Source organism: Dermacentor variabilis, chromosome 3, assembly GCF_050947875.1.
Source record: "Dermacentor variabilis isolate Ectoservices chromosome 3, ASM5094787v1, whole genome shotgun sequence".
Taxonomy (NCBI): Eukaryota; Metazoa; Arthropoda; class Arachnida; order Ixodida; family Ixodidae; genus Dermacentor; species Dermacentor variabilis.
Genome location: NC_134570.1, coordinates 213,798,261 through 213,810,895, shown reverse-complemented (window position 1 = coordinate 213,810,895; position 12,635 = coordinate 213,798,261). Strand labels below are relative to the sequence as shown.

At 44.0% G+C, this 12,635-nt stretch overlaps 1 protein-coding gene across 1 annotated transcript in view; it reads right to left on the bottom strand.

Moving 5' to 3' along the window:
- Nucleotides 1–12,635, bottom strand: part of LOC142575015 (endothelin-converting enzyme 2-like) — a 211,005-nt gene that overhangs the window by 58,388 nt on the left and 139,982 nt on the right. Inside the window, exon 13 of the mRNA XM_075683991.1 lies at nt 2,960–3,011. Within this exon, the coding sequence (XP_075540106.1) occupies nt 2,960–3,011 (52 nt within the window). The remainder of the gene's footprint in view (nt 1–2,959; nt 3,012–12,635) is intronic.

Here is a 12,635-nt window from a genome sequence, read left to right as displayed (position 1 = left end):
AAAGCAGGATAGGTTGGCCTGGAGAGCGTGTCTCTAGCCTGCTACTCCTCACTGGGGATAGGGGAAGTGGGAAATACAGGGAAAGGTAGGTGGCGGATGATTATGTTATGGTACAATGAGATACTATATACACGTTGTCCAATATGCAGATGTGCACTTTAGACGCAATACACGCAAGAGTAATCTTGTCCACGCAAAAAGTAATCTTGTCACAAAAAGTTATTGCGCGAACACATTTTGCACTGACTGCACGTCTCACAGGTTTTAGAGGTGATCGTCTAAACCAGTCTCACTTAGAAAATTCAAAAGTGATCTTATGGCATGTTGGGCACAGTCAACACTCCTCCACGCGCCCAAAAGCTTTTCTTCTGAAAAGGGGCGGGAGCCCAAGCAGCAACAGTAGATTTGAGTGTTCTTCGTTCGACCGTATATTGAGGGCACACGCAAAGTATGTGAGCTACTGTCTCGGGAGTGTGGCAGATGCTACAGTCAGGGTCCTGTGTTTGTCCAATCTTGTGAAGGTATCGGTGGGTGTATCGGTGGGTCTGTCGACTGCAAGGTCCCAGAAAACTGGAAGAATGCAAACATTATACTAATCCAGAAAAAGGGAGACGTTAATGAATTGAAAAATTATAGGCCCATTAGCTTACTCTCAATATTATATAATATATTAACCATAATAATCTCCAATAGAATAAGGGCAACACTGGACTTTAGTCAACTTAGGGACCAGGCTGGCTTCAGGAAGGGAGACTCTACAATGGATCAAATCCAAGTCATTAATCAGGTTATCGAAAAATTCGCAGAGTACAATACGCCCCTCTATATGGCTTTCATAGATTACGAAAAGGCATTTGATTCAGCAGAGATACCAGCAGTCATAGAGGTATTACGTAATCAAGGAGTACAGATCGCTTACGTAAATACCTTCGATAATATGTACAGAGGTTCCGCAGCTACCTTAATTCTACACAAGAAAAGCAGGAGGATACCTATAAAGAAAGGGGTAAGACAGGGAGACACAATCTCTCCAATGCTATTCAAGCTATTAAATTGGGTAGGCTTAGGAGTAAGGATCGATGGCGAATATCTCAGCAACCCTTGGTTTGCCAATGACATTGTTCTATTCAGTAACAATGCAGACGAGTTACAATAAATGATTGAGGTCCTTAACAGAAAGAGTGTAAGAGTGGGGTTGAAGATTACTAATATGCAGAAGAACAAAGATAAAGATGAATAACCGGGCAAGGGAACTAGAGTTCAGAATTGCCAGTCAGCCTCTATTGTCTGTAAAGAAGTAACTGTACCTAGCTCGATTAATCACAGGGGAACCCTGATCACGAGAAGGAAATTCATAGAAGAATAAAAATGGGTTGGATTGCATACGGCAGACATTGTCAGCTCCTGACTGGACGCTTACCAATATCACTGAAAAGGAAGGTGTACAATCAGTGCATTTTACCAGTGCTGACATATGAGGCAGACTTTGAGACTGACAAAGAAGCTTGAGAACAAGTTATCGTGCAAAGAGCAATGGAATGAAGATTGCTAGGCATGACGTTAAGGGACAGATAGAGAGCGATTTGGATCAGAGAGCAAAGGGGTATAGACAATATTCTAATTGACATAAAGAGAGAAAGATGGAGCTGGGCTGGTCATGTAATGCGCCGGTTAGATAACCGTTGGACCATTAGGGTTACAGAATGGGTACCAAGAGAAGGGAAATGCAGTCAAGGATGGCAGAAGACTAGGTGGAGTGATGAAATGAGAAAATTTGTGGGCGCTAGTTGGAATCGGTTGGTGCAGGACAGGGGTAATTGGAGATCGCAGGGAGAGGCCTTCGTCCTGTAGTGGGCATAAAACAGGTTGTTGATGAAGATATATGGGATTCGGAAAGCTGGTCTGGCCCCAGCCACCCCCGGAATAATGAACTCTCTCCGCCTATATCAGAAGTTATTGCTACATAGAACTAATATCAATGCTTTGCTTAAAGGAGTAGTGAGATGACACTTCTGACTTGAAATTTTTTTTTTGTCAAGTGAAGGTCCTTGACCGCAAAAGCCTATCAAATACCTTAACAGTTTTTTTCTTTTTTTTACAAACCAGAGTTGGTTTTGTTTCCCAGCACGTCATGGCACAGAGGGTGGTCATGTGGGAGCAGGACATTATGATTGCTTGTTGGTCTGTTATGCATCTATCTGCCCTCTCCGTCATGACATCATGACATATAGATTTCCTGGAAAACAACACTGAAGCTGCTCTGTAGAAAATCTATCATAGTAAATATCATCTAGGGCACTCCGAGTCTTGCTAGTGTTTTTTTTTTCTAAGGTTTCCAGTTCGAGGACCTTCGCACACACACACAAAGAATGGAAGAACAAACTCTAACATCAGCACTCCTTTTTGAGCAGTGACATTCAAGTTCATGTATATAAGTGTATAAGTGTATAAATATGTCTATCCATGGTAGTGGGGGAACAACTGACATTTCTGGCATGACACTGCCAGAAATATGAGGAAATGTATGCAGTTGAGATTCTCAAGCAGCGCTTTTGCACTTAAATCTATATTTCTTAAAATGCACTGCGAAGCTTATCTATCTAATTTATCACTGAGTCGCATGGGGAAGATATTCCATAGCATTATCAGCTTCCTTAAGTCAATTACAAAACACACACATCATCCAGTGGTTTCTGGTTACTTGTCTTGTATTAGTAAATTCCTGCACTTGCAAAACCCATGGCTGCAAACTTCATAATCTCATCCCATGATTTAAGCCTCTGCTATTTTCGATTCCATTACTCTGCTATACCAGTGGTCACACGCTTTAACCATTACATGCTCATTGCTCTCAGCTCACTATGCTGTTACTTATTTCCATTGCAGTGATCGTTGCACAGCCTACTTTTTACAACCTGCATTTGCATAACGAATGCAGCACAGGGATGCAAGAACTCACGGGTGTTCATCCAGAGAGAAGACTGGCTGCTGCAATGCTGCCAAGGGCACCACTGAAACCAATTCGGAAGCAACAAGTGAAGCACATCAGTGATCACAGCCAAAACATACAACATACATATAGAGATCATTTTGTCCCCAAGGAAAGCCAGCCATACGGAAGCTAGTAGCCCTTAATTCAATTGCAATCTTGGTCGCGAGTGGCTCCTTTGCGCAAGCTGCAGGAGGGAGGCTCTTGGTTCGACTGACTTTGGGCACGTGGAAGGAGTAAAATTTGTCTGTTCCGTCATGCACTACTTTCACAGCACTGTGGCCATTGCGGCTCAACCGAAGGTCCTGGCCAGCGCCCATGCATATCTATGGGCCCACACTTTCGTTATTTCGATCCTAAAATTGGCCTTTGCTAGATAATTCCAACTTGACCCCTACGGTGACCCCAATAGCGACCCCTGTAGTGGCAGTGCCTGTTTCAGTGGAGCTTAGGGGACGGTAAATGTGAGAACACAAGTCATCACTTGTTGAAAATGCCTGTTTTCAGCCAGCCCTAGGAAGATCTTCAAGCAATAACCATAGCTCACAATGTGAGATTACGGTATTTGCCTAATTCTAAGTGCACATTCTTTCTTCAAGAAAATTGGGCCAAAAAGTTGTCTGCACGGTGCAAGCAGATACGAAACCAAAACACCGTTGTGGGTGGCATTTGTATGCTTTGCCGCCTAACACAAATGTACTGCGGCGAGGCTAACTTTAAAAAAGCAAGAGGCGAAGCTGACTTTAGGAAACCGGCTGCCATTACGCAGCACATATATTTTTCTTGCTATAAAATCTGGCACGCGTTAGATTTCTACTTTGCTTAGGAGCTTTAATGTAGTTGCTACATTACTCTTCTACATTAAGCATGTAGAAAGTGGGCATGCATTTGATTCAGGGTGTGTGGTAAACTCTGGAAAATACTGCCAAATGATTTGATGGCGTTTTGGCATTTTGTATGCATCTTGTTTATTTCAACCTGCTGGATAATTCGATCAATTTTGTAGGTCGTGTCAGAGTCGAATTAACAGAAATAGACTGTACTTAAAAGACTCAATTCATACAAACGTTAAGTCTACAAACATGCATGCAGAATACATTCTAATATATCACACTGAATACTGCCAAAAATCACAATGGTAAGTAACAGTAGCCTTAAAATATCTACAACTATTTACTCAACGCCATTGCCATGTAACCAATAAAACATTCTACATATGCACACACAAGATACATTCTAATAAATAGCATTGCACACTGTAAATATCGCCATGATACTAATATAGTAACATTCTAATTTCACAGATAAGCAAGATATGAATGAAACTGCCGCTAATTTAAGCAATTTGTGTCTGCATATTGATTTTGAGTAAGTGGAAGGTCATGCAGTAAAGATTGGTGCTTGTAAATTAAGCAAGAGTATGGTATCATCCAAGTGTCTGAATTTCATGTGTTTACAACAATTTCACGACTTTCTAGAGACGCCAGATTCGTGAAAAAGGTTTTAACAGTTGTAGATGAAAATTGCATAGCCTGTAATAAATGGAAAGTGTAAATATGTTCAACTTCAATTATACTGAATTTGGGACAGCATATCTTGTGGATAGTGAATTCATATTTCTAATAAGGTGAATATTTTTTTCTATGGAACGAGAAGCCTATTTATGCTACTTTTATTTGTGGTATGCGACACTAAAGTGCAAGAAGTTAAATGTGAATTAAACAAAGCCTAATATATTTATTGCTTGGCTGTAACTGGGAGCAAAATGCGGCAGCAAGCTACTCTCCCGATTATTGAAGAAAGTTCTTTACTGATATAAATAACTAGTGTGGCTATATCATAAGAAGCCAACAAACACTGCCACCAAGGACAACATAGGGGAAATTACTTGTGCTTAATAAATGAAATAAAGAAACGATTATTTAATGAAAATTAAAGTGGATGAAAAAACATCTTGCCGTAGGTGGGAACCAAACCCACAACCTTCACATTTGCAACTTAATGTAGACGAGAAATGTGAACTCTTAGAATTTTGTGGCAATCAACTATATTAATTTTCTGGCCATCAAGAAATAACCTGCTTTTAAATGTTACCATTTCATTCACTGCACAAAAAATTGTGCCCTTTGTATTTATCAGGTTAACCTTATTCGGATTTATTTTGGACCACTCTGTTGACATAGCAAGAGTTTTGTCACCTTCTGACACCAGATTGCCACCAGCATAGCTAGAAATTAGGACAGACTTATCATCAGCATATATTATACACTGTGCCTTGGTTTCTATGTCTACAATATCATTGATATATATGTTGAATAAAAGTGGCCCTAACACACTGCCTTCTGGTACATCAAATCTATTTGGTAACAGGGACGAAATTTAAGATTTAAACAATGCAATACAAAGGGTGAAAACAGAGTTGAACATTATTATGCAGAAGACAAAGGTAATGTTCAATAGCCTGGAAAGGGAACAAGAATTCATGATCGCCAGTCAGCCTCCAGAGTCTGTGCAGGAGTATGGTAAGACATAGCTGTGTCTTACCAGTACTCACGTATGCAGCAGAAACCTGGAGGCTTACGAAAAGGGTTTTACTTAAATTGAGTATGACTCAACGAGCTTACAAAAAGGGTTCTGCTTAAATTGAGTACGACACAATGAGCTATGGAAAGAAGACTGATGGGTGTAACATTAAGGGATAAGAAAAGAGCAGATTGGGTGAGGGAACAAACGTCTAGTTATTGATGCCTTAGTTGAAATCAAGAAAAAGAAATGGGCATGGGCAGGACATGTAATGCGGAGGGAAGATAACCGATGGTCATTAAGGTTATGGACTGGATTCCAAGGGAAAGGAAGCGTAGCAGGGGGCGACAGAAAGTTAGGTGGGCAGATGAGATTAAGAAGTTTGCAGGGAACACATGGCCACAATTAGGACATGACCGGGGTAGTTGGAGAAGTATGGGAGAGGTCTTTGCCCTGCGGTGGGCATAACCAGGATGATGATGATGATGTTTATTTAGGTCAATTACTCACAGGAGGCCCTGACCATGAGAACGAAAGTTACAGAACAATAAAAATGGGTTGGAGTGCATACGGCAGGCATTAGCAAATCCTGACCGGGAGCCTACTGCTGTCATTGAAAAGATCATTGAATTATACTGGTGCTAACATATGGGGCAAAAACTTCGAGGTTAACAATGACGCTCGAGAACAAATTAAGGACCGCACAAGAAGAGATGGAATGAAAAATGTTAGGCGTAATGTTAAGAGACAGGAAGAGAGCAGTTTGGATCAAAGAGCAAACGGGGATAGCCGATATTACAGTAGGAAGAAAATGGAGCTGGGCAGGCCATCTAATGCACAGGGCAGGTGACTGGTTGTCCATCAGAGTTACAGAATGGGTGCCAAGGGAAGGGAACCACAGCTGAGGATGGCAGAAAGTTAGGTGGAGTGATGAAATTGGGAAATTTGAAGCCGCAAGTTCGAATAAGCTCAAGAGAGGGGTAAATCACTTGGAGAGGCCTTTGTCCTGCAGTGGTCATAAAAATATCCTGATGATGATGATACAATTACCATGTATAACCATAAAAGTGGAGATTCTTTATTAATGTCATTGAGCAATCGAATGCTTCAGTAACATCAAGGAAGAGATCAAGTGTAAACATGTGTTTTTCTATGTTCTGTAAAACAGATTATTTAATGGGAGCAGAGCGGATTCTGTTCACCTTTCTTTTCTAAATCCAAAATGTGCATTAGTTATAACACTAAACTTGTAAAAAAATTTGGCACATGACCAGAGATTATTTTTACAAGATTTTTTGAAAACAGTGCTGGTACAGAAATGGCCCTATAGCTGCCAAAGAAATCTTATCCCTCCCCCCCCTTCCCACTTTATATATAGCTGAAACCCTAGCACATTTCATTGCATATGGAACATATACCGACAAAAATACTAAAGTGAATATGTGTGCTAGTATTGGGGAAATGTAACCGATACAATGCTTGAATTATATCTGCAAATTGTCCACACTGAGTGCTTTACTACAGTCGAACTTGTTTATAACAAACTTGAGAGGTCATTATATCAGTAGTTCATTATATACCAATTCACCTTTAAATATGATCTAAAATGAATCATACTAAAGCTGGCATCAGCAGTTAAAATTCGGCAGCACTTTGGTCTGAAAACAAGATTTTCAGTGTCATTTTTGTTCCCGGTGCGTCCCCGCACCTAGCTACAGAGTTCTGTTTGAAGCGTCCATCTAAAGAACGAAATACAGTGTCGTGTAGCTCTTTTAAGCAGTGATTGGTTCTGATAAGCTGTCATTTAGAAACTGCAACTGCAGTCAAAATTTTTTATTCTAGAGCTTGTGATGTATTTTACTACCAGCGGGACATGACTGTACTCTGCACAAGACAGCAAAGCCATATGGTGAAGCGTTCTAGTAGGCTGGAAGTGTAAACTTTGAAAACTGCTGAGGCATCCTACTGTAGCGTCCACCGACACTGCTACGTGCGGACACTGAAGGTCAGCGTCCTCGGTCGGCTTGGCAAAAGGTGACAAAAATAAAGTTGGGAAATGTGTGCTCGTGGGGCAAGCACGGTACACGCTACTCCGTTCTAAGAGCCTGCTACACTGGTCCTCTGGTCCTGGCGCTTCACTGCGACCCTTCAGTTCGCGAAATTGGTGACTGCAGACTACGAGGTGACCAACGACAGCAACCTACCGCCCACACGCCACCTTCCAGCCGACACTACCTCATGCCCATGGGGCGTCGCAGCTGTAAAGCTTTGCCTGCCCCCGTTCTGGCGCAAGGACTCACAGGTTTGGTTCACCTAGGTCGGAGCCTCCTTCGATCTACACCACATCTCCTCGGAAACTTCTTGGTATCGCCACTTATTTGCCTACCTGTCTCCTGAGGTTGCTCACGAGGTGGCGGATGTCATCACTGCATCTTAGAGAGATGCCCCTTGCTGGCAACTGAAGCAGAGTATTTTGGACCGCACCATGGCGTCTGAAAGTGCGTGCCTCCAGCACCTGCTCACCTCCGAGGAGCTGGGAGATCACGACCCTTCCCAGCTGCTCTACAGCATGCGACAGCTCCTGGGCTCAAGCAACGTGGACGCGAACCATGCGCTGTTGAAGGAGCACTTCCTGCAGTGCTTGCCACATTCCGCCTGCCATGTCTTGACTGCTGCAGGAGACTTGACCCTCGACCACCTCGCCCAGCTTGCTGATCGAGTCCACGATGCGACTTCTCTCTCATGGCCCGCTTAAAGTCCCGGATCGACCAGCTTGCCGTCCCCATTGACACCCTTCGGACATTCTCTCATGACCAGCGTGGCTCCTTCTCATGCCCCAGCCGCCGTCCCCCGAGCAGTCCTCGCTTGTGCAATCCTCGAAGCTCGCCTATTGCTGGCGCCATCGCACTTTCCAGCACCGTGCCCGCCAGTGCAAGTCCCCATGCCAGTGGTCGGGAAAAGCACTGCGAGATCACTGACGGCACCATGTGACCTCACCTTACAGCCAAGCTGCCTTTTCATCGTCATGGGTCGCATTTCCGACCAGCGCTTCCTTGTAGACACTGGTGCTGAGGTCAGCACTGGTGCCGTTCTCCAGGCATGACCGCGCTTTTATGTCTTGGACATCACTGCGGAAACGGTCACCAAAACCTTCATTTCAGCATGGGTTTCCTGTATCGGCTGCCCCAGCATCGTGACCACTGATCGCGGCCGGCAATTTGACTGTTCCCTCTTCACTTCCCTCAACCGCCTGCTCGGCGCTATACACCGTCTCACCAGTGCATCTCATCCCAGCGCCAATGGCATGGTTGAGTGGTTCCATCACCAGCTCAAGGCTGTCCTCACTGTGCGCTTGGATCGGGAGCACTGGGTCGACCACCTACCTATGGTGTTTCTCGGCCTACGTGCTGTCCTTCGCCGTGACCTTGGCTGTCCTCCGGCCGAACTCGTCTATGGTGTGCCCTTGCAGCTTTCTGGAGACTTTTCCGTTCCTTCGGACACCTTGCCCCAGCCACTGCAGTACCTTCAAAGCCTACAGGACTGTATTCAGCAACTGTGCACCATCCTGCCTTGATCTTTGGACCACAGCATCTTTGCATCCGGAAGTTGCGTTTTCCACTTACGTTTCTCTCAGACGAGACGCTGCAAAGGCACCTCTTACAACCTCCTACTGTGGGGCATACCATGTCCTCCACAAGATGCTGAAGTCCGCCACGATCCTATTAAATGGTCATGAAGAGGTAGTTTCATTAGACTGCCTCAAATCGGCCTACCTTGAGACGCCTCTTATAGAGCTCCCTGAAAATGTCTCCGGCACATCTGCGGATCTGCATGTAACCAAGATGGCACTGTCTACATTTTGTCGATGAGTACATTTCGCCGTTCCATCTGGGCGGGCGGTCCTGTAGCGCTCACCGACGCCGCTACGCGTGGACGCTAAAGGTTGGCGCCCTCGGTTGGAATGGCAAAAGATGACAAAAATGGCCTTCTAACCTAAAACACCTACTCTATAAAACTCTAATATGTCCTAAATTAGAATATGCTATTTCTGTATAGGATCCTGGTCAGGATAACCTAAAAACGACCTTAGAACTTGTCCAAAATAACCCAGTTCGATTTATCTTTTCTAATTATTATAGAACTGCGAGCATTTCTTCCATGAAACGTTAATCTTAGTCTTCCTTTGCTATCTGTTCGATGCAGAATTGCCTGTATAGCACTCTTTCATAGGATTTGTCATCATCCTACACTGCACACGCAATTCTTTACAAGACCTCATTATGTATCACAGCGTGTTGATCACTGTCATAAAGTTGGGACATATCTACACCAAACAAAGCATTTCTGCCAGTCTTTTTTCCTTCGCACATGTATAGATTGGAACCACCTTCCTGCTGATGTCATAAATACTACTGATAACAGCCTCTTTCATGAAACATTAGCTAACATTGTATAACCAGGAATATCTTTTTTGTGACACAGCAGCTAACACTGTATGGAAAGAAACCTCTCGTATTCTGGCATTGCGTATTGTTCATATTAATCGCTGCGTTTTGTTTACTTCCCATGTACCACATTTTCTTTTGTACCACTCCCCTTTGTAATGCCTCTGGCCCTGAGGGTATGAGAGATAGATAGATAGATAGATAGATAGATAAATAAATAAATAAATAAATAAATAAATAAATAAATAAATAAATAAATAAATAAATAAATAAAGTTGGGTGGCATGTGCTCGCGGTGCAAGCACGAACACCAAGGTCTCGACATTACGACTGCATGCCAGCACATACTTCGCAACATGCTGTTTATGTTGCACGCAGCGTGCTCCTGCCGTGGTGGTGCGCCTTGAAAACAGGTGACCATGCATGAGCTTCTTTGCGGCTCCCGAAATCCATGCGAGGCGGTTGCTCGCTCGCTCATCTCGAAAGCCATATCATCATCGCAGTTGGACTGGAGTGGGGCACGGGCTGCCGTGTGCCCTTTGGTTTGAAGCAGTCGTTATAGCAGTACGTGATTTAAAGGGATCCCGAAGCACCCCTCGGGCTCGATGGAAAAACACATTCCACAGATAGCATACGCTGCTGCGAACATCTCAGCCAAATTTTGCAGTCATGCGCGACGCATGAATCTCGCAAGTGGAGCATGAAGTCATATTTCTTTCAAATGCTCTCTATTCAAGAGAAGCCTGCTTCTTTATCTTTTCTGGACGTTTTATTTCGTAATATAGGGGATCCCCATATGAGGCTGCTATTGGCCAGCAGCTGACATCAATCAAAAAGGGTGTTTGGATCAGTGCGCTTCTTCCTACCATTACTGGGTATACTTACTGATAGACATATGATAGGTGGCAGTGACAGTAGCCCAAAGTGTGAATACTGTGAGGTGTCAGAAACACTTTATCATATATTTTGCGTGTGTCCCGCGTTTGCGCAAGAACGACAGCAGCTGGTCTCTTCCATTGCAAAGATCCATAAGAGGCCGCTATCAGACGAGTTTCTTTTAGGTCCTTGGCCTAATGCAAACAGCGCAGTCCTGATAACAAGTGCCACTATAGCTTTTCTCCAAGCCACTGGGCTGGACGTATGGCTTTAGAGATGCCACAACTCTGTGAATTTGTATATATGCATCTCTTCCTTATACCATCATCGTCATTCATCAGCCCTTTCCCTCCCCGTCCCTTTTCCCCAGTGTAGAGTAGCAGGCCAGAGCAAGTTATAGCGCAGGCAGACCTCTTTACCTTTCTGTAAATAAATTTCTCTCTCTCTCTACTGATACAGTTTAATAAATAGGTTGAAGTAAGCAAAGATATGTATTCAAATTTCAATAATAATGACATCATTCCGGAAGAAGCCGACTATCGTCTGCTCACACTTGGCTGCGGCCGCCCGTGTAGGAATTCAACTTGGGCCATTCTCCTTATTGGTGTCGTAGCCGTCGGGTCTCGCTAACTTTAAGTAGTTTTGAACGCTCGACCAGCCTCGAACCCCGCAAAACTTAAGGTCGGAGCACATGCACGCTTGCCAGCGCATGCTCACTCCTGGCTGCTCCTGGTTAGGCACCTTGGCAGGCTTCACTTCGTAATGATTAAGCGGTTGATAGCACTTCAAAATGCGCAAGTTGGATGTAGCTACAATCCGTCAGTCAAACTGGTGCAGCACAAAGCCAGTCCACATAACGTAGCACAGCCAGACAGGAGCATATGAACTTGAGCGCGCACTCTAGCCCTGTCGCGCAGAAAGCAAACGCTGTTGTTGCATGTAGCTTGCGGTCAGCTACATAGCACAGATACTGCCGCCGCCACGAGGTGCCGTGACGAGTCGACTGACCGACTGCACTGCGGCTCATTGAGGACAACTGCGTTTGGCACATTTGAATATGTTTGGTGCGTTGTAGGTGCGAAAATTGGAAACAGTTGCATCTACAGGAAACATCCAAAATCAGATTTGAGCTGTGCACCAGGGCTAAGTTTGGTAGGCGGAGCGTTGTGGGCACACCCTGCTCCGCCGTAGCCTTCACAGTGAAAGGCATTGAAGAAAGAGCAAAAGCACCACAAAGGGTGTGTTTGATTGCCAATAACTCTGCTTCTGCTGTACGCATTAAAGTATTTTTTGTGGCAAAGTATTTCTGAAGTAGTCTACGTCGGTTCGACTGTATTCCGTGAACCATCAAATGCGTTGAGCACCTCCTGCTTGCCCTGCAGGATGAACGAGGATGCTTTCCGAAACATTCTTCTTTCTGATGAGGGTGGCAAAGAATCAGCACAAGAAAAGGCAAGGTTCACAGAGTGCTCATTAATGTAGTCTGCAAGTGCATTAGAGCTCAATTCAGAACCGTGATACATAATACTGTACTCATTTTGGTGGTATGACCTAGTGCCTTATTTGTTCTTCACCACACCATGTCAGCACGCTGCTGAATAACAGGTGCAAACACGTGCTGATAGTAAGCGTGCATCACTTGCTGAAGTTCAGCATATAGTTTGTTTCTAAAAACCTTGAATTCTTTTAATACTATTTCAGAATAAGAACTAATGGTACTTGCAATGTTTTCGCTTTATCATTTTCATATGTCCTTCTATTATCCACGATTTTCCTGCCTTCTTTGGTGGTCGTACAGTTTT